The sequence below is a fragment of the Cetorhinus maximus genome, chromosome 4, assembly GCF_964194155.1.
Source record: "Cetorhinus maximus chromosome 4, sCetMax3.hap1.1, whole genome shotgun sequence".
NCBI lineage: Eukaryota > Metazoa > Chordata > Chondrichthyes > Lamniformes > Cetorhinidae > Cetorhinus > Cetorhinus maximus.
Genome location: NC_135882.1, coordinates 162,545,828 through 162,567,710, shown reverse-complemented (window position 1 = coordinate 162,567,710; position 21,883 = coordinate 162,545,828). Strand labels below are relative to the sequence as shown.

Below are 21,883 nucleotides of genomic sequence, written 5' to 3'. Positions count from 1 at the left end.
CATTGTATGCTTTCTCTTTAGCTTTTATGCTGTCCCTAACTTCCCTGGTTGCCTCGTCCTCCCTTTAGTATGCTTCTTCTTCCTAGGGATGAATTTTTGCTGTGTCTCCCAAATTACTCCCAGAAACTCCTACCATTGCTGTTCCACTGTCTTTCCTGCTAGGCTTACCTCCCAGTCAATTCTGGCCAGCTCCTCCCTCATGCCTCTGTAGTTGCCTTTATTCAACAGTAATACCGTTACATCTGATTCCAGCTTTTTCCTCTCAAATTGCAGGGTAAATTCTATCATATTATGGTCACTTCCTCCTAAGGGTTCCTTCACCTTAAGCTCCCTTATCAAATCTGCCTCATTACACATCACTAAATCTAGAATTGCCTGTTCCCTAGTGGGCTCCACCACAAGCTGCTCCAAAAAGCCATCTCGTAGACATTTCACAAATTCCTTTCCTTGGGATCCACTACCAACCTGATTTTCCCAGTCTACCTGCATATTGAAATCCCCCATGATCATTGTAACCTTGCCTTTCTTACACACCTTTTCTATCTCCTGGTGTATCTTGTGCCCCACATCCTGACTACTGTTCGGAGGCCTGTACATAACTCCCATTATGGTTTTTTTTACCTTTGCGGTTCCTCAACTCTACCCACACAGATTCTACATCATCTGACCCTACGTCGTTTTTTGCTATCGATTTAATTTCATTTCTTACTAACAAAGCAACCCCACCCCCTCTGCCAACCTGCCTATCTTTTCGATAGGATGTATATCCTTGGATATTTAGCTCCCAGTCCTGATCCTCTTGCATGGCTGTCTCCGTAATGCCCACCACATCATACCTGCCAATTTCAATCTGTGCCACAAGCTCATTTACCTTCTTTCGTATACTGCGTGCATTCAGATACAACACCTTCAGTCCTGTATTTCCCGTCCCCCTTCTCATTGTCGTCCCTTTATCTGATGTGCTTGAAGTTAGATTCCTAGCCCTTTCCAAACACTCTGTCCTATTTTGTGTTCTGGAGACTTTAATAGCCTCTCCTGGGCTCTCCTTTCTTTTCAGTTTTTTCATAATTTTCCTTGAAGTTGAATCCACCCCCCCACACGCTGACCTGCTGCTTTGTTTCCCATTAGTCATACTTCTTGGAGTTTTACCCTTCCCACAGTAAGGGTAGAAAGCAGGACGAGCAAGGTACAGATAGCCCTCTTGGGGGTGGGGTAGGGGGAAGGGATCGAAATAGGCTAAAAGGTAGAGATAAAACAATGGATGGAAATGGATGCAGATCTTGCCGAATTCACCAACAAGGCGCAAAAATGTCTCCAGTTCTATCTGGGCCATGTATAAATTGTCCGTGGACACGATAAGAAGAAGATTCTTCTAAATGCCATTGGATACAGGTCCAGCCTGTCCAACCTTTCCTTATACGATAACCCCCCATCCCCACCATCCCACCCCAGGTGTCAGTCAAGTGAAGCTTCTCCAAGCTGCTTCTAATGCATTTATATCCTTTCTTAAAAAAGGAGACCAAAACTGTACACAGTAACATTCCATTTGCTTTCCCAATCACTTGATGTACCTGCATGCTAACTTCTTGTGATTCATGTACCAGGACATTCAGATCCCTCTAAGTTCTGCAATCTCTCGCCATTTAAATAATATGCTGTTTATAATCCAGATTTATTAATTGAAATAAAATCCCACCAGCTACCATGGCAGGCTTTGAACACATATCCCCAGAGCATTAGCTGGGCCCCTGGGTAATAAGTCTAGGGACATTACCACCACACCAACATCTTCCCCAGTCCAGTTTCAGCTACAGCTGTATTAATAAAGGTAGATCAGGTTATCACCCTTAAATACAACGATAAATACTTACTCAAAAGAAAAAAAACATTGCGTTCTGTTACATTAACCAGTGGCTCTGGTTCATGGAAGATTTTATTTTCGTGATTAAGCAAATGATTTTTACCAGAAACTTGAATGATAACTTACCCAGCACAATTCCTAACAGAACTTGGGCACAATTACCCAAATGCACACCAAGGAGAAACACATTTTAGTTTTAAAATATAATAGGGTAGTGACTGCCCTTCCTCAGGTGTGATGCATGCTAAGTTTATATCTGCCAGAGTTGAATGACAGTGAAATGGCAAAGGATAAATTATTTTAATGGATTTACTTTGTGTGTACTGAGGAATTTTGTAGAAGTAACCTTCAGCTTCTGAGGTGAAAGGTTCGGACCTCGTTCCCAGTGAACTTTCCTTTTTTTAAATTCATTCACGGGATGTGGGCTTTGCTGGCTGGGCCAGCATTTATTGCCCATCCCTAGTTGCCCTTGAGAAGGTGGTGGTGAGCTGCCTTCTTGAACCGCTACAGTCCATGTAGTGTAGGTACACCCACAATGCAGTTAGGAAGGGAGTTCCAGGATTTTGACCCAGTGACAGTGAAGGAATGGCGATATATTTCCAAGCCAGGATGGTGAGTGACTTAGAGGGGAACCTCCAGGCGATGGGGTTCCCATCTATCTGCTGCCCTTGTCCTTCTAGATGGTAGTGGTTGTAGGTTTGGAAGATGGTGTCAAAGGAGCCGTGGTGAATCCCTGCAGTGCATCATGTAGATGGTACACACTGCTACTACTGTGTGTCGGTGGTGTAGGGGGTGAAAGTTTGTTGATGTGGTGCCAAACAAGCGGGCTGCTTTGTCCTGGATGATGTCAAGGGAGCTCATCCAGGCAAGTAGGGAGTATTCCATCACACTCCTGACTTGTGCCTTGTAGATGGTGGACAGGCTTTGGGGAGTCAGGAGGTGAGTTACTCATCGCATGATTCCTAGCCTATGACCTGCTCTTGTAGCCACAGTATTTATATGACTAGCCCAGTTCAGTTTCTGGTCAATGGTAACCCCCAGGACGCTGATAGTGGGGGATTCAGTGATAGTAATGCCACTGAACATCAAGGGGCAATGGTTCGATTCTCTCTTGTTGGAGATGGTCATTGCCTGACACTTGTGTGGTGTGAATGTTATATGCCACTTGTCAGCCCAAGCCTGGATATTGTCCAGGTCTTGCTGCATTTGGACATGCACTGCTTCAGTATTTGAGGAGCCGCGAATGGTGCTGAACATTGTGCAATCATCACTGAACATCCTCACTTCTGATCTTATGATGGAAGGAAGGTCATTGATGAAGTAGCTGAAGATGGTTGGGCCAAAGACACTATGCTGAGGAACTCCTGCAGTGATGTCTTGGAGCTGAGATAACTGACCTCCGCCCACCACAACCATCTTCCTTTGTGTTAGGTATGACTCCAACCAGTGGAGAGTTTTCCCCGATTCCCATTGACTCCAGTTTTGCTAGGGTTCCTTAATGCCACACTCGGTCAAATGCAGCCTTGATGTCAAGGGCAGTCACTCTCACCTCACTTCGGGAGTTCAGCTCTTTTGTCCATGTTTGAACCAAGGCTGTAATGAGCTCAGGAGCTGAGTGGCCCTCGTGGAACCCAAACTGGGACACAGCGAACAGGTTATTGCTAAGCAAGTGCCGTTTAATAGCACTGTTGATGATCCCTTCCATTACTTTACTGATGATGGAGAATATACTGATGGGGCAGTAATTGGCCAGGTTGGAATTGTTCTGCTTTTTGTATACAGGATATAACTGGGCAATTTTCCACATTGCTGGGTAGATGCCAGTGTTGTAGCTGTACTGGAACAGCTTGGCTAGGGGTGCAGCAGGTTCTGGAGCACAAGTCTTGAATACTATTGCTGGAAAATTGCCAGGGCCCATAGCCTTTGCAGTATCCAGTGCCTTCAGCCGTTTCTTGATATCACATGGAGTGAATCGAATTAGCTGAAGACTGGCACCTGTGAGGCTGGGGACCTCCAGACGAGGCCGAGATGGATCATCCACTCGACACTTCTGGCTGAAGATTGTAGCAAATGCTTTAGCCTTATACTTTGCACTGATGTGCTGGGCTCCCCCATCATTGAGGATGGGGATATTTGTGGATCCTCCTTTGCCAGTGAGTTGTTTATTTGTCCACCACCATTCACGACTGGATGTGGCAGGACTGCAGAGCTTAGATCTGATCTGTTGGTTGTGGGATTGCTTAGCTCTGTCTACCACTTGCTGCTTGGCATGCAAATAGTCCTGTGTTGTAGCTTCACCAGGCTGACACCTCATATTTTTAGGTATGTGTGGTGCTGCTCCTGGCATGCCTTCCTGCACTTTTCATTGAACCGGGGTTGATCCCCTGCCTTGATGGTAATGGTAGAGTGGGGGATATGCTGGGTCATAAGGTTACAGATTGTATTCAAGTCCAATTCTGCTGCTGATGGCCCACAGCACCTCACAGATGCCCAGTCTTGAGTTGCTGGACCTGTTCGAAATCTAACCTATTTAGCACGGTGGTAGTGCCACACAATATGATGGAGGGTATCCTCAATGTGAAGGTGGGACTTCGTCTCCACAATGACTGTGCAGTAGTCACTCCTATTGATACTGTCATGGACAGATGCATCTGCGACAGGTAGGTTGGTGAGGATGAGGTCTAGGTGTGTTTTTCCCTCTTGTTGGTTCTCTCACCACCTGCCACAGACCTTTATGGCCTTTAGGACTCAGCCAGCAGTTGTGCTACCGAGCCACTCTTGGTGATGGACATTGAAGTCCCCCACCCAGAGTAGATTCTGCATCCTTGCCACCCTCAGTGCTTCCTCCAAGTGGTGTTCAACATGGAGGAGCACTGATTCATCAGCTGAAGGAGGATGCTACATGGTAATCAGCAGGAGGTTTCCTTGCCCATGTTTGACCTGATGCCACGAGACTTCATGGGATCCGGAGTCGATGTTGAGGACTCCCAGGGCAACTCACTCCCGACTGTATACCACTGTGCTGCCACCTCTGCTGAGTCTGTCCTGCTGGTGGACATTATCTGTGAGGTATGATTCCATGAATGTGACTATGTCAGGCTGTTGCTTGACTAGTCTGTGAGACAGCTCTCCCAATTTTGGCACTAGCCCCCAGGTGTTAGTAAGGAGGACTTTGCAGGGTCGACAGGGCTGAGTTGCCATTGTCGCTTCTGGTGCCTCGGTTGATGCCAGGTGGCCCGTCCAGTTTCATTCTTTTTTTGTGGGGTGGTGGGGAGGGGGGTGGGTAGCAGTTTGATACAACTGAGTAGCTTGCTAGGTCATTTCAGAGGGCAGTTAAGAGTCAACCACATTGCTGTGGGTCTGGAGTCACATGTAGGCCAGACCAGGTGAGGACAGCAGATTTCCTCCCCTAAAGTTAGTGAATCAGGTGCGTTTTTACAACAATTGACATCATCATTAGACTTTTAATTCCAGATTTTTATTCAATTCCACCATCTGCCATGGCTGGATTCAAACCCGGGTCCCTAGAGCATTACCCTGGGTTATTAGCCCAGTGACAATACCACTGTGCCATCACTGACCTCCCCGGGAGATCAGCGCTCCAGATTGATATCCAGTGGCTTCCTTGTGTACAGCTGTTATGGGTGTTTCCGCCCGCCCCCGTCATTTGAGTTGCTGGAACTGATGAGATACTCCTGCTATATCGGACTAAGCACCCAAACAGCTGCTATATAGATAGTGATGGCCATGGAAGGAGCATTCTTATCGTAGCCTGTCACACTGTTAAATCAGCTTGTGAATTCTTCCACTACTTCACACTAATCTCCAAGTGAAGAGTGTGAAGATAAAACAGTCAGAGTGACATGCGTGTCTCAACACCGGTGTGAGCTGCTTGTAGAAAACGCTGAGCTGGTTTAAAGGACCAAACGGCTCTCCTGTTGCATTCCACTTTGTTCTTGTGGACTGTATGTAGCTCGTATTTCATTCCCTGAAAGAAAATAGTCTAAAGGTTTAACCAGGGCTCCTCATAGCTGAAGCATGACTTCTATCCCCCTGTATAAAGAGCAGCATCCCTTTTTATTATTTTCTGTACTTGTCCATGACATTTTAATGAATTATGCAAACAATTCCAGCAAGCCTCCAACCCAACACCTGGGATAATAGAGGAAAAATCAGACAACGGTGCTTCACTAGTTTGGTGGTTGCTGGGCATAAGAAAAACCTTGGTGTCGGGTAACACAAGTTTTCCAACTCACATTCGACGATTCCGGTTTAGCAAGTTCAACGTTCTCCTTCTTGCCTGTTGACAATATCAGCTGAGATTGGAACTGTAGATTTGCTGCCTTAAAGGTCTCCCAGATATCCAACCTGGAGAGCACTGCTCAAACAATCCTCTTATAATGTGCCATCTACGGCACTGAGTGGTAAAGACACCTGTGTCTCTGTGGCAATGCCTCGAAACACAGCCTTGATCTCAGCAAAGATCAGTAATTTAAATGTATTGCCCATTTTAGGCACTCCCTGTATTCCCTGACCATGTGATCAGAATCTAACCACTATATCCTGTTAAATAGTTTGCTGGAGATGTATGGGTTAACTTGGTATCGGAGCTTGCTTCCATCCTGGAGGTACCGCATGAGATTTGAAGCTCAGCTCATTGGCCTCACAGGCAAAGACCCACATCCTATACCCCTTTGGAAAACAACTTCCATAATAAGTGCCTGTGTTCTATCAGTGTATATCATTTTATATTTGATGCTGGAAAGAAAGACTTGTATTTATATAGCGCCTTTCACAACCTCAAGATGCTTCAAAGCACTTTGAAGCTTGGTCACTGTTGTAACGTAGGAAACATGACAGCTAATTCGTGCACAGCAAGCTCCCACAAACAGCAGCGTGATAATGACCAGATAACTTTTTTTAATGATGTTGATTGAGGGATAAATATTGACCAGGCGTTATGGCACAGTGGATGGTAAATGCTGAACTGCTCAAATCCCAGAGGGAAACTTGAAACAACTGCCACAATTGTTTTGCAATTTGTATTTTATTTTGAGATGCATGCCTTGAATTCAGTAGTGATAAGTTCACTAAGTCTTAGAGGTTTTTTTACAATACTAAATTAAACATGTATTAATAGAAGAAAAGATTTTAAGTGCATACATAGGTCTACAAATTACTACTATAACAACTCCTAAATCCCCTAATTAATCTGGCTCCTAGTTACACCTCCATTAAGGCAACAGTGAAAACAAATAGATTTAAACAGACCCAGGCAAAGCCACATAATACCCTGGACAATGATATTCACAGTGAATTTTCTCAGCTTCGGTTCCTGTAGACAGCAGCTTGATGCATAGAGGCTGGAGGCTTTTCCCACTTGTTAGATCTTTGAATGCCTTCTCCTTACGCATAAGCTCATCTCCTTTATATATATTTCTCCCTTTTTAATGTAAATTCCATTGTTCCAATATGTCTTTGCAACTTTACTTTTCCCATAACATAAATCTTTTCAAAGTGCTCATGTTAACAGCAACCTTTGGGAAAAATAAACACACTGTTGGACTTAGCTTCTCATGGCTAGGTGTAACATCTTACCATCTCTTTTTGAAATTCAAACAAACCTAATTTATCTAAAAATGCAAACGTTCCTCGCGTCTTAAAACTTCAGCTATGTTTACCTATTTAACATTTTAAACCTAGCTTCGTTTTGGATAACTCAAAAGCTTCAGACCAGTTGCCTCCACTTCAATTAAATCCACCGCACACACACATCCTTGCAGAGAAGCTAATCCAAACCCCACTATTAACCTACCTTTACAATAAATCACAATTATATTATGAAAATTATTACATTTGCATGACACCAGGACACCGGGGATAGCTCCCCTGCTCTTCTGAAAAATACTGTCAAGGGATCATCCACTCAAGAGGGCAGAGGGGGCCTCGAGTAATGTTTTGTTTTTATTCATTCACAGGATGTGGGCTTCGCTGGCTGGGACAGCATTTATTGCCCAACCCAAATTGCCCTTGAGAAGGTGGTGGTGAGCTGCCTTCTTGAACTGCTGCAGTCCATGTGGTGTAGGTACACCCACAGTGCTGTTAGGAAGGGAGTTGCAGGATTTTGACCCAGCGACAGTGAAGGAACAGTGATATATTTCCAAGTCAGGATGGTGAGTGACTTGGAGGGGAACTTCCAGGTAGTGGTGTTCCCATCTATCTGTTGCCCTTGTCCTTCTCGGTGGTAGTGGTCGTGGGTTTGGAAGGTGCTGTCGAAGGAGCCTTGGTGAATTCCTGCAGTGCATATTGTAGATGGTACACACTGCTGCTACTGTGCGTCGGTGGCAGAGGGAGTGAATGTTTGTGGATGTGGTAACAATCAGCTTCTTCAGTGTTGTGGGAGCTGCACTCATCCAGGCAAGTGGGGAGTATTCCATCACACTCCTGACTTGTGCCTTGTAGATGGACAGGCGTTGGGGAGTCAGGAGGTGAGTTACTTGTCACACGCTTCATAGTCTCTGACCTGCATTTGTAGTCACAGTATTTATATGGCTAGTCCAGTTCAGTTTCTGGTCACTGGTAACCCCCAGGATGTTGATAATGGGGGATTCAGTGATGGTAATGCCATTGAGTATCAAGGGGCGATGGTTGGATTCTCGAGTAATGTGTCACCTGAAAGATAGTACCTCTAACAATGGTGCATTCCCTCAGTACTGCACCAGAGAGTGTTATGTGGTAGAAACATGAATTTTTGAACCTTCAATTTACTGTGGTCCCGCACATGTGCATAAAGCATAATATTAAGAGACTATTGTGAATAGCAGTGAAATATTACTGTAAATGTTGACTTATTAACTTATAGCTGAAAAAGTCATATGTAAAACAAAAACAAAAATACCTGGAAAAACTCAGCAGGTCTGGCAGCATCTGTGGAGAGGAGCATAGTTAACATTTCGAGTCCGCATGACTCTTCAACAGAACTAAGGAAAAATAGAAAAGGGGTGAAATATAAGCTGGTTTAAGGGAGGGGGTGGTGGGGGGTGGGACAAGAAGAGCTGGATAGAGGGCCAGTGATAGGTGGAGATAACCAAAAGATGTCACAGACAAAAGGACAAAGAGGTGTTGAAGGTGGTGATATTATCTAAAGGAATGTGCTAATTAAGGGTAGAAAGCAGGACGAGCAAGGTACAGATAGCCCTAGTGGGGGTGGAGTGGGGTGAAGGAATCTAAAAAGGCTAAAAGGTAGAGATAAAACAATGGATGGAAATACACTTAAAAATAATGGAAATAGATGGGAAAAGAAAAATCTATATAAATTATTGGAAAAAACAAAAAGGAGGGGGAAAATCTGAAAGGGGGTGGGGATGGAGGAGAGAGTTCATGATCTAAAATTGTTGAACTCAATATTCAGTCCGGAAGGCTGTAAAGTGCCTAGTTGGAAGATGAGGTGCTGTTCCTCCAGTTTGCATTGAGCTTCACTGGAACAATGCAGCAAGCCAAGGACGGACATGTGGGCATGAGAGCAGGGTGGAGTGTTGAAATGGCAAGCAACAGGGAGGTCTGGGTAATGCTTGTGGACAGACCGAAGGTGTTCTGCAAAGCGGTCACCCAGTCTGCGTTTGGACTCTCCAATGTAGAGGAAACCGCATTGGGAGCAATGAGTGCAGTAGACTAAGTTGAGGGAAGTGCAAGTGAAATGTTGCTTCACTTGAAATGAGTGTTTGGGCCCTTGGACGGTGAGGAGAGGGGAAGTGAAGGGGCAGGTGTTGCATCTTCTGCGGTTGCATGGGAAGGTCCCGTGGGAGGGGGTTGAGGTGTAGGGGGTGATGAAGGAGTGGACCAGGGTGTCACGGAGGGAATGATCCCTGCAGAAAGCCGCCGGGGGGTGAAGGGAAGATGTGTTTGGTGGTGGCATCATGCTGGAGTTGGCGGAAATGGCGGAGGATGATCCTTTGAATGCAGAGGCTGGTGGGGTGATAAGTGAGGACAAGGGGGACCCTATCATGTTTCTGGGAGGGAGAAGAAGGTGTGAGGGCGGATGCGCGGGAGATGGGCCGGACACGGTTGAGGGCCCTGTCAACCACCGTGGGTGGAAAACCTCGGCTAAGGAAGAAGGAGGACATGTCAGAGGAACTGTTTTTGAAAGTGGCATCATCAGAACAGATGCGACGGAGTTGAAGGAACTGAGAGAATGGGATATAGTCCTTACAGGAAGCGGGGTGTGAGGAGCTGTAGTCGAGGTAGCTGTGGGAGTCGGTAGGCTTGAAATGAATATTGGTGGACAGTCTATCACCAGAAATTGAGACTGAGAGGTCAAGGAAGGGAAGGGAAGTGTCAGAGATAGGCCATGTGAAAATGATGGAGGGGTGGAAATTGGAAGCAAAATTAATAAATTTTTCCAGATCCAGACGAGAGCATGAAGCAGCACCGAAGCAATCATCGATGTACAGGAGAAAGAGTTGTGGGAGAGGGCCGGAGTAGGACTGGAACAAGGAATGTTCCACATACCCCATAAAGAAACAGGCATAGCTGGGGCCCATACGGGTACCCATAGCCACACCTTTTATTTGGAGGAAGTGAGAGGAGTTTAAGGAGAAATTGTTCAGTGTGAGAACAAGTTCAGCCAGACGGAGGAGAGTAGTGGTGGAAGGGGATTGTTCGGGCCTCTGTTCGAGGAAGAAGTGGAGAGCCATCCGACCATCCCGGTGGGGGATGGAGGTGTAGAGGGATTAGATGTCCATGGTGAAGAGGAGGCGGTTGGGGCCAGGGAACTGGAAATTGTTGATATGATGTAGGATGTCAGAGGAATTACGGATGTAGATGGGAAGGGTTTGGACAAGGGGAGAGAGAATGGAGTCAAGATAGCAAGAAATGAGTTCCGTGGGGCAGGAACAGGCTGACATGGTCGGTCTGCCAGGATAGTTCTGTTTGTGGATTTTGGGTAGGAGGTAGAAGCGGGCCCTCCGAGGTTGGGAGACTATCAGCTTGGAAGCTGTGGAAGGAAGATCTCCAGAGGAGATGAGGTCAGTAACAGTCCTGGAAACAATGGCTTGATGTTCAGTGGTGGGGTCATGGTCCAGGGAGAGGTAGGAGGAAGTGTCTGCGAGTTGACGCTCAGCCTCTGCGAGGTAGAGGTCAGTGCGCCAGACAACAACAGCACCACCCTTGTCAGTGGGTTTGATGACAATGTCAGGGTTGGACCTGAGAGAACGGAGTGCAGCAAGTTCAGAGAGAGACAGATTAGAGTGGGTGAGAGGAGCAGAGAAATTGAGATGACTAATGTCACGCCGACAGTTCTCAATGAAAAGATCAAGAGAAGGTAAGAATCCAGAGGGAGTGGTCCAGGTGGAGGGCGTCATATGTAAGTTTGAATAAGTTTTGCAACTGGAGAATAAGGGTTTATAGGAAACACAGGAACAGCAAGAGGGCATTTAACCCCTCAAGACTGAACTACTATTCAGTGAATTGGCCAAAGTCCTCCAGTCTCCGGATCGTTGGCAACCGGACGTACAACTGAGTGCATGTCGGGACCCAGTGGATTTCCTGATGCACTGATCTACGTGGGAATTGCCTGGGAAGTTTCAACTTGCGATGGAAAATTCCCCTTCTCCCTGGGACCCTCCGCGTGTGTCTCTGTTTCTGAGTTAGAGCTGGAGACTTTGGACAGGTCTGATGCACTTATCTGATAGTTACCCAGGTAATGTTAGACAAATTAAAACCTAGTCTAACATTGGGCGGTCTATCCGATGACGAATCCTCCATGCGCATCTTCTGAGGAACTGACCAAATTGCTCTAACCACTGCAGCCCAGATGTTCTGTGGACTCTTTCTTTATACCTTTCTTTGCTATGGCCCTGTGATAGCCCATTTGATTGGTTTTCAATTACATCACTGTACATCTCATGCTTTCTCTAGATGTACGCTGGCTAGGCCGTCACTCTTGAGGTGCAATAGCCAGCTTGACTCCGCTTTGTTATCTCCAACACTGTTATCAATCTCCAGAACCGGGAGAAGGCAGCACATTCCTTGTCTCTTAACGAAGCTCAGACTGCTTATATTCCCTGGTACGAGCCCTCCTATAGTTTAAGTTATTTACTCATTCTAGCAAGGCTTTCACTTGACTAAATTACCATTTTGTTTTGTGTTTTGAGCCCACAGTGCAGTTCAGTACAGTTCTTTACATAGCTTCAGTCTGAGTCCTTATACCTTGATGTTCCATGTTATCACCATGAGACAGGGTTACACCACAACCGGTCTACATTAATTAATATAAAAGAAGTAAAGAAACTGTTACATAGTTAAAAAGTGATTGTACGTTAAAAAGATAAACAATACATTGGGTTACACTCTCCTTGCTTTGTCCATTTATCTCACCCACCATATCCACCCACTTACTTCACCCACCCCACCCATTCACTAACAATTACCCACTCACTCATTCACTAACATTCAAACTGGATGTTTAACCTTCCAATGCGGCAGCTGGTGCCGTAAAAAAGGGCTGCGTCTTCCCTCCGACTCTACTCCACTTCGGAGCTCTCCGAGGGATGCTGCGTCCTGCATTTCTGGAAAAGCTGGGCTTGGAAGGTTCCGGAAGAAATGTGGAGCAACATCGACTTCAGAGGAATTTTCAGGCGGAGTGGCAATCCAACGTTGTTGCCACTCCTCGGAAGAGCTGGGTTATGTGAACCAACTCCACAAACCTGTCTTCTCCACATATCCCTTTAATACATCTGGTTATCAAATATCAATCAATCCCAGATTGAAGATCTAAGAATTGCCCTAACATTAATTGCCACTTGTTCCAAACTACTTCTACCTGAGTGCGTAGAAGCGCTTCCTAATTTCACTCCTGAAAATGGCCTAACTCTAATTTTTTGATTGTCCCCTAATCCTAGGCTCTCCAATCAGGGAAGAATTTCTCCCTATCTATGCTACCCATTTCTCTTTAAGATCTTGAGCGTTTCAATCAAATCGTCCCTTAACCATCTAACTTCCAGAGAATATAACCATAGTCTGAGCAATCGCTTCATGTAATTTAACTCTTGGAGTCTAGGTATCACTCTGGTAAATCTATGCTGCACTCCCTCCAAGGATACTAGTTTTCCTAAAGTAGTGGTGCCCAGGCCACTGAACACCGTACTTAAGGAAATGCCCCCTTGTTCTGACCTCTCCCCCCAACCCCTCCCCAAATCTGAGTAAATTGTGCAGATAGAAACTATCTTTTAATCATTGTAAATACCTCGTTTAGGTCACCGTTAATCTACTACATGCAAACTAATCTATGTAACCTGTTCTCTTAATTTAACCCTCTAAGCTCCAATATTACATTGGTGAATCTGGGCACCACTCCCTTCAAGGCCAATGTATCCTTACCAAAGCGTGGTGGGGATTGGTGGTGTAGTGGTAATGCCACTGGACTAGTAATCCAGAGGCCCAGGCAGCTGCTGGAATTTAAATTCAATAAATAAAACCTGGATTTAAACGCTAATCTCAGTGATGGTGACCATGAAACTATCATCAATTGTCCTAAAAACCCATCTGGTTCACTAATGTCCTTCAGGGAAGGAAATCTGCCGTCCTTACCTGGTCTGACCGACATGTGACACCAGACCCACAGCAATGTGGTTGACTTTTAACTGCCCCCTGAGGTGGCTGAGCAAGCCGCTCAGTTCAAGGGCAGTTTGGGATGGGGCAACAAATGCTGGCCCAGCCAGCAACGCCCACATCCCAGGAAAGAATATATTAAAAAAAGAACTGAACACAGTACTCCAGGACAAAAACAGAATTACCTGGAAAAACTCAGTAGGTCTGGCAGCATCGGCAGAGAAGAAAAGAGTTGACATTTTGAGTCCTCATGACCCTTCAACAGAACTAAGTAATATTAGGAGAGGGGTGAAATATAAGCTGGTTTAAGGTGGGGGGAGAGAATTTGGGAGGGGGGTGGTTGTAGGGACAAGCAAGCAGTGATAGGAGCAGATAATCAAAAGATGTCACAGACAAAGGAACAAAGAGGTGTTGAAGGTGGTGATATTATCTAAGAGAATGTGCTAATTAAGAATGGATGGCAGGACACTCAAGGTACAGCTCTAGTGGGGGTGGGGTGGAAAGACTGACCGGGCATTAAAGGTATAGATTTAAAAATAATGGAAATAGGTGGGAAAAGAAAAATCTATATAAATTATTGGAAAAAAACAAAAGGGAGGGGGAAGAAATGGAAAGGGGGTGGGGATGGAGGAGGGAGTTCAAGATCTAAAGTTGTTGAATTCAATATTCAGTCCAGAAGGCTGTAAAGTGCCTAGTCGGATGCTGCTGGAGGGAGAAGTCGAGTGTGTTCATATGGCGGCGCATGGCACTGAGTGTGGATCTCAGAATGCGACGGGAACAGCAGTCCGAGAAACGTTTTATGTCCCGGAGATACCTGTAATCCTGGGTGGGTTCGAAACAAGAGGGATGGAATTTCAGTTGAAATCCACGTGGGGTAATTCGGAGATGGAGACAGTCACTGAGAAAGGAAATATGGCTGTGAAAGCGGGTTTTAGTAAACACCTTGTCAAACACCAGGAGAGAAATGGATAGCAATGAAGGTGAACAAGGCAGAAGAGAGATACGGAAATCCTGTCGGAGAGCAGAGCAGTACTTCTTCAAGGTAGGCATTTCTTGAAGAGGAGTGGCAGTCAATTAAACACAGAGATAAAAAGAGATGGAGTACATACAGTACTCCAGGTGTGGCTTAACCAGGGCTTTGTATAGCTGAAGTGTGACTTCTAACCTCTTGTAATATAGTGCTGTAGTTATAAAGGACAGCGTTCCATTTGGTTATTTTCTGTGCCTGTCCATGACATTTTAAAGGTTGATGTACATGGACCCCTAAATCTTTGGAGCGCCGCCATTTATTTTCAACATTTATGCCACAACTTTCTATTATCAGGAAAATTACAAAATCTATCAGGCCAACTAATGGTCTCCACCAGACCCTTGAGCACAGTGTGCCATTTGGAACCTGCTGACCCTCCTTTTTTTATTGCTGGTATGCAGAATATGATTTTCCATGATGCATGCCTTGTATGTGCCTTTAAGAAATAAATGAGCAACATTTTTAAAAAGTAAATCGTACATTGTAACACATCCTGATTTCAAAATTGTAATAGTCATGTCATGTCATGTTCATGAACAAAATGATTAAAGTATGTTCTTAACAAGCAAGTTCTAATGAAAATGCAAACGCGCGCACATGCAAAATTAAACAAATGTCATCCACCACAAGGATGCAAAAAATAATGACATACACACACAGCAGGTTTGACAGCATTTGAGAAGAAAAGTCAGTTTAATGTGTTGGGTGTAATCCCTTTCCTTAGGAGTACGGTCTATTGCAAATTCAAAGTAATTCTCCTGCTCACGTGAAGGATGCAGCCAGACAGGTTAAGTAATTTTAATGAAACCGTACACCGGAACAGTAAAACTGCGACAAAACACATGATCAATCACATGGTCAAAACCTGAGCACAATAAATCTGCAGAGTCTAAAGATCAGTCATTTTATGAAATGTGGACAAGGGAGTAAATAAAATTGGCGTCCTCCAAAAAGAATTTCAGCAGTTATGCCTGTGCTGACTAGCACATGGAAGCTCGTGATGTGACCACTCCTGTTAAATTAAAGAGCAGCCCGGCATCCTGTGTCATCCATTCATGGGATGTGGGTGTCGCTGGCTAGGCCAGCAATTATTGCCCACCCTAATATCTCACCACCACCTTCTCAAGGGCAATAAGGGATAGACAATAAATGCTGGCCCAGCCAGTGACGCCCACATCCCATAACTGGATGAGAAAGGAGATTAGACTGCTCTTTAATTGAACAGAAATGCTAACTTCGGGATTAATCCAGTTGCTATGAGCTAGTCAGCACAGGCATAAGGAAGCTAGGTTCATGGCTAGTGAGATCATGTAGGAGGGTAGGGTTCAGATTCTTGGGAGATTGAGACCAATTCCGGAGCAGGAGTAGACTTTATAAGATGGATAGGTTATCCTTTTAACACATCTGTTCCAGCAAACATCCCCTTATTTTACAAGCCTCACTGCACTTAAAAAATTGAGTTGCTTTGAAGTGCAATGTTTGATGGGGACAGTGTGGAGGAAGATTCATTCTGTCTCTAACTACGAGCTGTACCTGCCCTGGGAGTGTCTGATGGGGACAGTGTAGAAGAATCTAACGAAATAAGGTAAATGAGCTTGTGGCGCAGATTGAAATTGGCAGGTATGATGTGGTGGGCATCACGGAGACATGGCTGCAAGGGGATCAGGACTGGGAGCTAAATATCCAAGGATATACATCCTATCGAAAAGATAGGCAGGTTGGCAGAGGGGGTGGGGTTGCTTTGTTAGTAAGAAATGAAATTAAATCGATAGCAAGAAACGAAGTAGGGTCAGATGATGTAGAAACTGTGTGGGTAGAGTTGAGGAACCGCAAAGGTAAAAAAACCATAATGGGAGTTATGTACAGGCCTCCGAACAGTAGTCAGGATGTGGGGCACAAGATACACCAGGAGATAGAAAAGGTGTGTAAGAAAGGCAAGGTTACAGTGATCATGGGGGATTTCAATATGCAGGTAGACTGGGAAAATCAGGTTGCTAGTGGATCCCAAGAAAAGGAATTTGTGGAATGTCTACGAGATGGCTTTTTGGAGCAGCTTGTGGTGGAGCCCACTAGGGAACAGGCAATTCTAGATTTAGTGATGTGTAATGAGGCAGATTTGATAAGGGAGCTTAAGGTGAAGGAACCCTTAGGAGGAAGTGACCATAATATGATAGAATTTACCCTGCAATTTGAGAGGAAAAAGCTGGAATCAGATGTAACGGTATTACAGTTGAATAAAGGCAACTACAGAGGCATGAGGGAGGAGCTGGCCAGAATTGACTGGGAGGTAAGCCTAGCAGGAAAGACAGTGGAACAGCAATGGCAGGAGTTTCTGGGAGTAATTTGGGAGACACAGCAAAAATTCATCCCTAAGAAGAAGAAGCATACTAAAGGGAGGATAAAGCAACCACGGCTGACAAGGGAAGTCAGGGACAGCATAAAAGCTAAAGAGAAAGCATACAATGCGGCGAAGAGCAGTGGGAAACCAGGGGATTGGGAAGCCTACAAAGACCAACAGAGGACAACTAAAAAAGAAATAAGGAGGGAGAAGATTAAATATGAGGGTAAACTAGCCAGTAATATAAAAGAAGATTGCAAGAGTTTTTTAGATATATAAAGGGTAAGAGAGAGGCAAAAGTGGACATTGGACTGCTGGAAAATGACGCTGGAGAAGTAATAGTGGGGAACAAAGAAATGGCGGAGGAACTGAATAGGTACTTTGCGTCAGTCTTCACAGTGGAAGACACGAGTAACATCCCCAAAGTTCAAGAGAGGTCGGGGGGCAGAGGTGAGTATGGTGGCTATTACCAAGGAGAAGGTGCTAGGAAAACTGAAAGGTCTGAAGGTGGATAAATCACCTGGACCAGATGGATTACACCCCAGAGTTCTGAAGGAGATAGCTGAAGAGATAGTGGAGGCATTAGTGGTGATCTTTCAGGAATCACTGGAGTCAGGGAGGGTCCCAGAGGTCTGGAAAATCACAAATGTAACCCCCCTGTTTAAGAAGGGAGTGAGGCAAAAGATGGGAAATTACAGGCCGATTAGCCTGACCTTGGTCATTGGTAAGATTTTAGAGTCCATTATTAAGAATGAGATTTTAGACTACTTGGAAGTGCATGGTAAAATTGGGCAAAGTCAGCATGGTTTCATCAAGGGGAGGTCATGCCTGACAAATCTGTTAGAATTCTTTGAGGAGGTAACGAGTAGGTTAGACAAAGGAGAGCCAATGGATGTTATCTACTTGGACTTCCAGAAGGCCTTTGACAAGGTGCCACACAGGAGGCTGCTCAGTAAGATAAGAGCCCATGTGTTAGAGGCAAGGTACTAGCACGGATAGAAGGTTGGCAGTCTGGCAGGAGGCAGAGAGTGGGGATAAGGGGGTCCTTCTCAGGATGGCGGCCGGTGACTAGTGGAGTTCCGCAGGGGTCAGTGTTGGGACCACAACTTTTCACTTTATACATTAATGATTTAGATGAAGGAACTGAGGGCATCCTGGCTAAGTTTGCAGATGATACAAAGATAGGTGGAGGGACAGGTAGTATTGAGGAGGCGGGGAGGCTGCAGAAGGATTTGGACAGGTTAGGAAAATGGATGAAGAAGTGGCAGATGGAATACAACGTGGGGAAGTGTGAGGTCATGCACTTTGGCAGTAAGAATAAAAGCATAGACTATTTCCTAAATGGAGAGAGAATTCAGAAATCTGGAGTGCAAAGGGACTTGGGAGTCCTAGTCCAGGATTCTCTTAAGGTTAACTTGCAGGTTGAGTCGGTAGTTAGGAAGGCAAATGCAATATTGGCATTTATTTCGAGAGGACTAGAATATAAATGCAGGGATGTGCTGCTGAGGCTTTATAAGGCTCTGGTCAGACCACATTTAGAATATTGTGAGCAATTTTGGGCCTCGTATCTCAGGAAGGATGTGCTGGCCCTGGAGAGGGTCCACAGGAGGTTCACAAAACGATCCCAGGAATGAAAGGCTTAACATATGAGGAACGTTTGAGGACTCTGGGTCTATACTCGATGGAGTTTAGAAGGATGAGGGGGGATCTGATTGAAGCTTACAGAATACTGAAAGGCCTGGATAGAGTGGACGTGGGGAAGATGTTTCCATTAGTAGGAGAGACTAGGACCCGAGGGCACAGCCTCAGAGTAAAGGGAAGACCTTTTAGAACAGAGATGAGGAGAAACTTCTTTAGCCAGAGAGTGGTGAATCTATGGAATTCATTGCCACAGAAGGCTATGGAGGCCAGGTCATTGAGTGTATTTAAGACCGAGATAGATAGATTCTTGATTGGTAAGGGGATCAAAGGTTACAGGGAGAAGGCGGGAGAATGGGGTTGAGAAACTTATCAGCCATGATTGAATGGCGGAGCAGACTCGATGGGCCGAATGGCCTAATTTCTGCTCCTATGTCTTATGATCATGTGGTCTAACCCTGTGCTGTACCTGCCCTGGGAGTGTCTGATGGGGACAGTGTAGAGGAAGTTTTACTCTGTATCTAACCCTGTGCTGTACCTGCTCTGGGAGTGTCTGATGGGGACAGTGTAGAGAAAGCTTTACTCTGCATTTCACCCTGTGCTGTACCTGTCCTGGGAGTGTTTGATGGGGACAGTGTAGAGGAAGCTTCACTCTGTATCTAACCCCATGCTGTACCTGTCCTGGGAGTGTTTGATGGGGACAGTGTAGAGGAAGCTTCACACTGTATCTAACCCTGTGCTGTACCTGCCCTGGGAGTGTCTGATGGGGACAGTGTAGAGGAAGCTTCACACTGTATCTAACCCCGTGCTGTCCCTGTCCTGGGAGTGTCTGATGGGGACAGTGTAGAGAAAGCTTTACTCTGCATTTCACCCTGTGCTGTACCTGTCCTGGGAGTGTTTGATGGGGACAGTGTAGAGGAAGCTTCACACTGTATCTAACCCTGTGCTGTACCTGCCCTGGGAGTGTCTGATGGGGACAGTGTAGAGAAAGCTTTACTCTGTATCTAACCCTGTGCTGTCCCTGTCCTGGGAGTGTCTGATGGGGACAGTGTAGAGGAAGCTTCACACTGTATCTAACCCCGTGCTGTACCTGTCCTGGGAGTGTCTGATGGGGACAGTGTAGAGGAAGCTTTACTCTGTATCTAACCCCGTGCTGTACCTGTCCTGGGAGTGTTTGATGGGGACAGTGTAGAGGGAGCTTTACTCTGTATCTAACCCCGTGCTGTACCTGTCCTGGGAGTGTTTGATGGGAACAGTGTAGAGGGAGCTTTACTCTGTATCTAACCCCGTGCTGTACCTGTCCTGGGAGTGTTTGATGGGGACAGTGTAGAGGGAGCTTTACTCTGTATCTAACCCCGTGCTGTACCTGTCCTGGGAGTGTTTGATGGGGACAGTGTAGAGGGAGCTTCACACTGTATCTAACCCCGTGCTGTACCTGTCCTGGGAGAGTTTGATGGGGACAGTGTAGAGGGAGCTTCACACTGTATCTAACCCCGTGCTGTACCTGCCCTGGGAGTGTCTGATGGGGACAGTGTAGAGGAAGCTTCACACTGTATCTAACCCTGTGCTGTACCTGTCCTGGGAGTGTCTGATGGGGACAGTGTAGAGGGAGCTTCACACTGTATCTAACCCTGTGCTGTACCTGCCCTGGGAGTTTTGGATGGGGACAGTGGCCGTTGTTATGTCGGAATGTGAGAAGAAGTAGTGACAAAATTGGTGACATTTCTTGCAGGCCATGAGCAATAATGTCTGAAATTTGTGCTATTCTGTCCCTCTCCAGGGAATGGCAGATGGAACGGGCTTTTCAAACTGCTTTGTGGTTTTTCGAACCAGATGTTGTTTTCGTTCTCGGTGACCTGTTTGACGAGGGGAAGTGGAGTTCCCCAGAGGTACCATATTGTGATTTTTATCATGTTTGGCCTGTTATTCTGCTGGACCCTTCAGTTGATCCAGTTCCAATTGGAACATAATTGCAACAATGAAATTGACGTGGTGCTTTTGATTAAATGTAACAAATGTGTAAAAAAAAAAGTTTTATTGAACCATGTGTACGAAAAGCAATTCTCTGACATATATTTCTGAGGGTATGTGTTCTATGAGAATAGCAGCCTCTTTTCTGCACGCTCCCTAATTTTCAGTAACTAGCTGGGTGCGTACCTGTTGTGACTCAGGAGGAACATCTTGTACCCTTTTTGCTAACGCTCAATTTGGCCAAACAGCGTAAACAACCTGATGATAAGTGACTATTTTGTCTCCTCACTCCGCAGAGGAGGTTCCCTTTGACAATGCCCCTAACTGAGTTTAACTGTATTGGAAATTTGAACCGTCGCTGGTGCTCACAACAGTAGAACTACCACGTGACCCAGTTATTTTAATGTACACTTCCTGCCTGCTTTGTTTTAATTTACGTTCTTTTTAAATAACTGCTCTCCTCTTCTAAGTCAACAATATAATCTTAGCTGAGAAAGTAGACTTGTTCCTGGGCTTCTATCAATGTAGTTGGTTAAGTTGGCCAGTAGAAGGTAAACAGGAACATGCTCAGGGTGATTCATTGCTAAATGTTTTGAAAATTAGCTTGCCTCTATTCTTGTACAAGTCTAAACATGCAGAATGACATTTTCTTACAGGAATTGTAGCAGAAGAGTTATATTCTTACAACAGTAACTTTGACTTGTATGGCACCTTTTTAGTGCTGTAAAATGTCCCAGGTGGTTTCACAGGAGCAGTTATCCAACCAATTTTGACACCAAGCCACAAAAGGAAATATTAGGACAGGCCACCAAGAGCTTTCGGAGCAGAGAGAGGTGGAGAGGTTGAGGAAGAGAATTCCTGGGCTTTGGGCCTGGCCAACTGAAGGCACGGCCACCAACGAGGGAGCTAAGAAAATCGGGAATGTGAGAGTTGCCAGAATTGGAGGAGCACAGATACCTTGGAGATTTGCAGGGCTGGTGGAGGTTACACTGATCGGGTGCGAGGCCATAGAGTGATTTGAAACCACAGCTAAGAATTTTAAAGGTGTGGTGTTGCCGGAGCGGCAGTCTATGTAGGTCAGAGGTGAACGGGACTTGGTATGGTAAAAGCAAAATACTGCGGATGCTGGAAATCTAGAACAGAAACAAAAATACCTGGAAAAACTCAGCAGGTCTGACAGCATCTGCAGAGAGGGATACAGTTGACGTTTCGAGTCCGTATGACCCTTCATCAGAACTAAAAAATATAGAAATGAGATGAAATATAAGCTGGTAGAGGGGGTGGGGGGTGGGAGGGACAGGTAGAGCTCGTTAGGGGGCCAGTGATAGGTGGAGGCCAAGAAGAGACTGCCAAAGGTGCCATAGAGTTAGGTTTCAGGCTGAGGAGATTCAGGTGAGATAAAGTTTATGGAGGGTGTGGGGTGGGAGGCCAGCCAGGA

General features: G+C 45.5%; 1 protein-coding gene and 1 long non-coding RNA gene across 2 annotated transcripts in view; one reads left to right on the top strand and one right to left on the bottom strand.

Annotated features, from left to right (window-relative positions):
- LOC144680013 (uncharacterized) overlaps positions 1-21,883 on the bottom strand; it is a 773,835-nt gene that overhangs the window by 132,809 nt on the left and 619,143 nt on the right. The window lies entirely within an intron of this gene.
- The window catches only part of mppe1 (metallophosphoesterase 1), an 84,003-nt gene that overhangs the window by 5,096 nt on the left and 57,024 nt on the right, over positions 1-21,883 (top strand). The window contains exon 2 of the mRNA XM_078541081.1: positions 20,255-20,363. Within this exon, the coding sequence (XP_078397207.1) occupies positions 20,255-20,363 (109 nt within the window). The remainder of the gene's footprint in view (positions 1-20,254; positions 20,364-21,883) is intronic.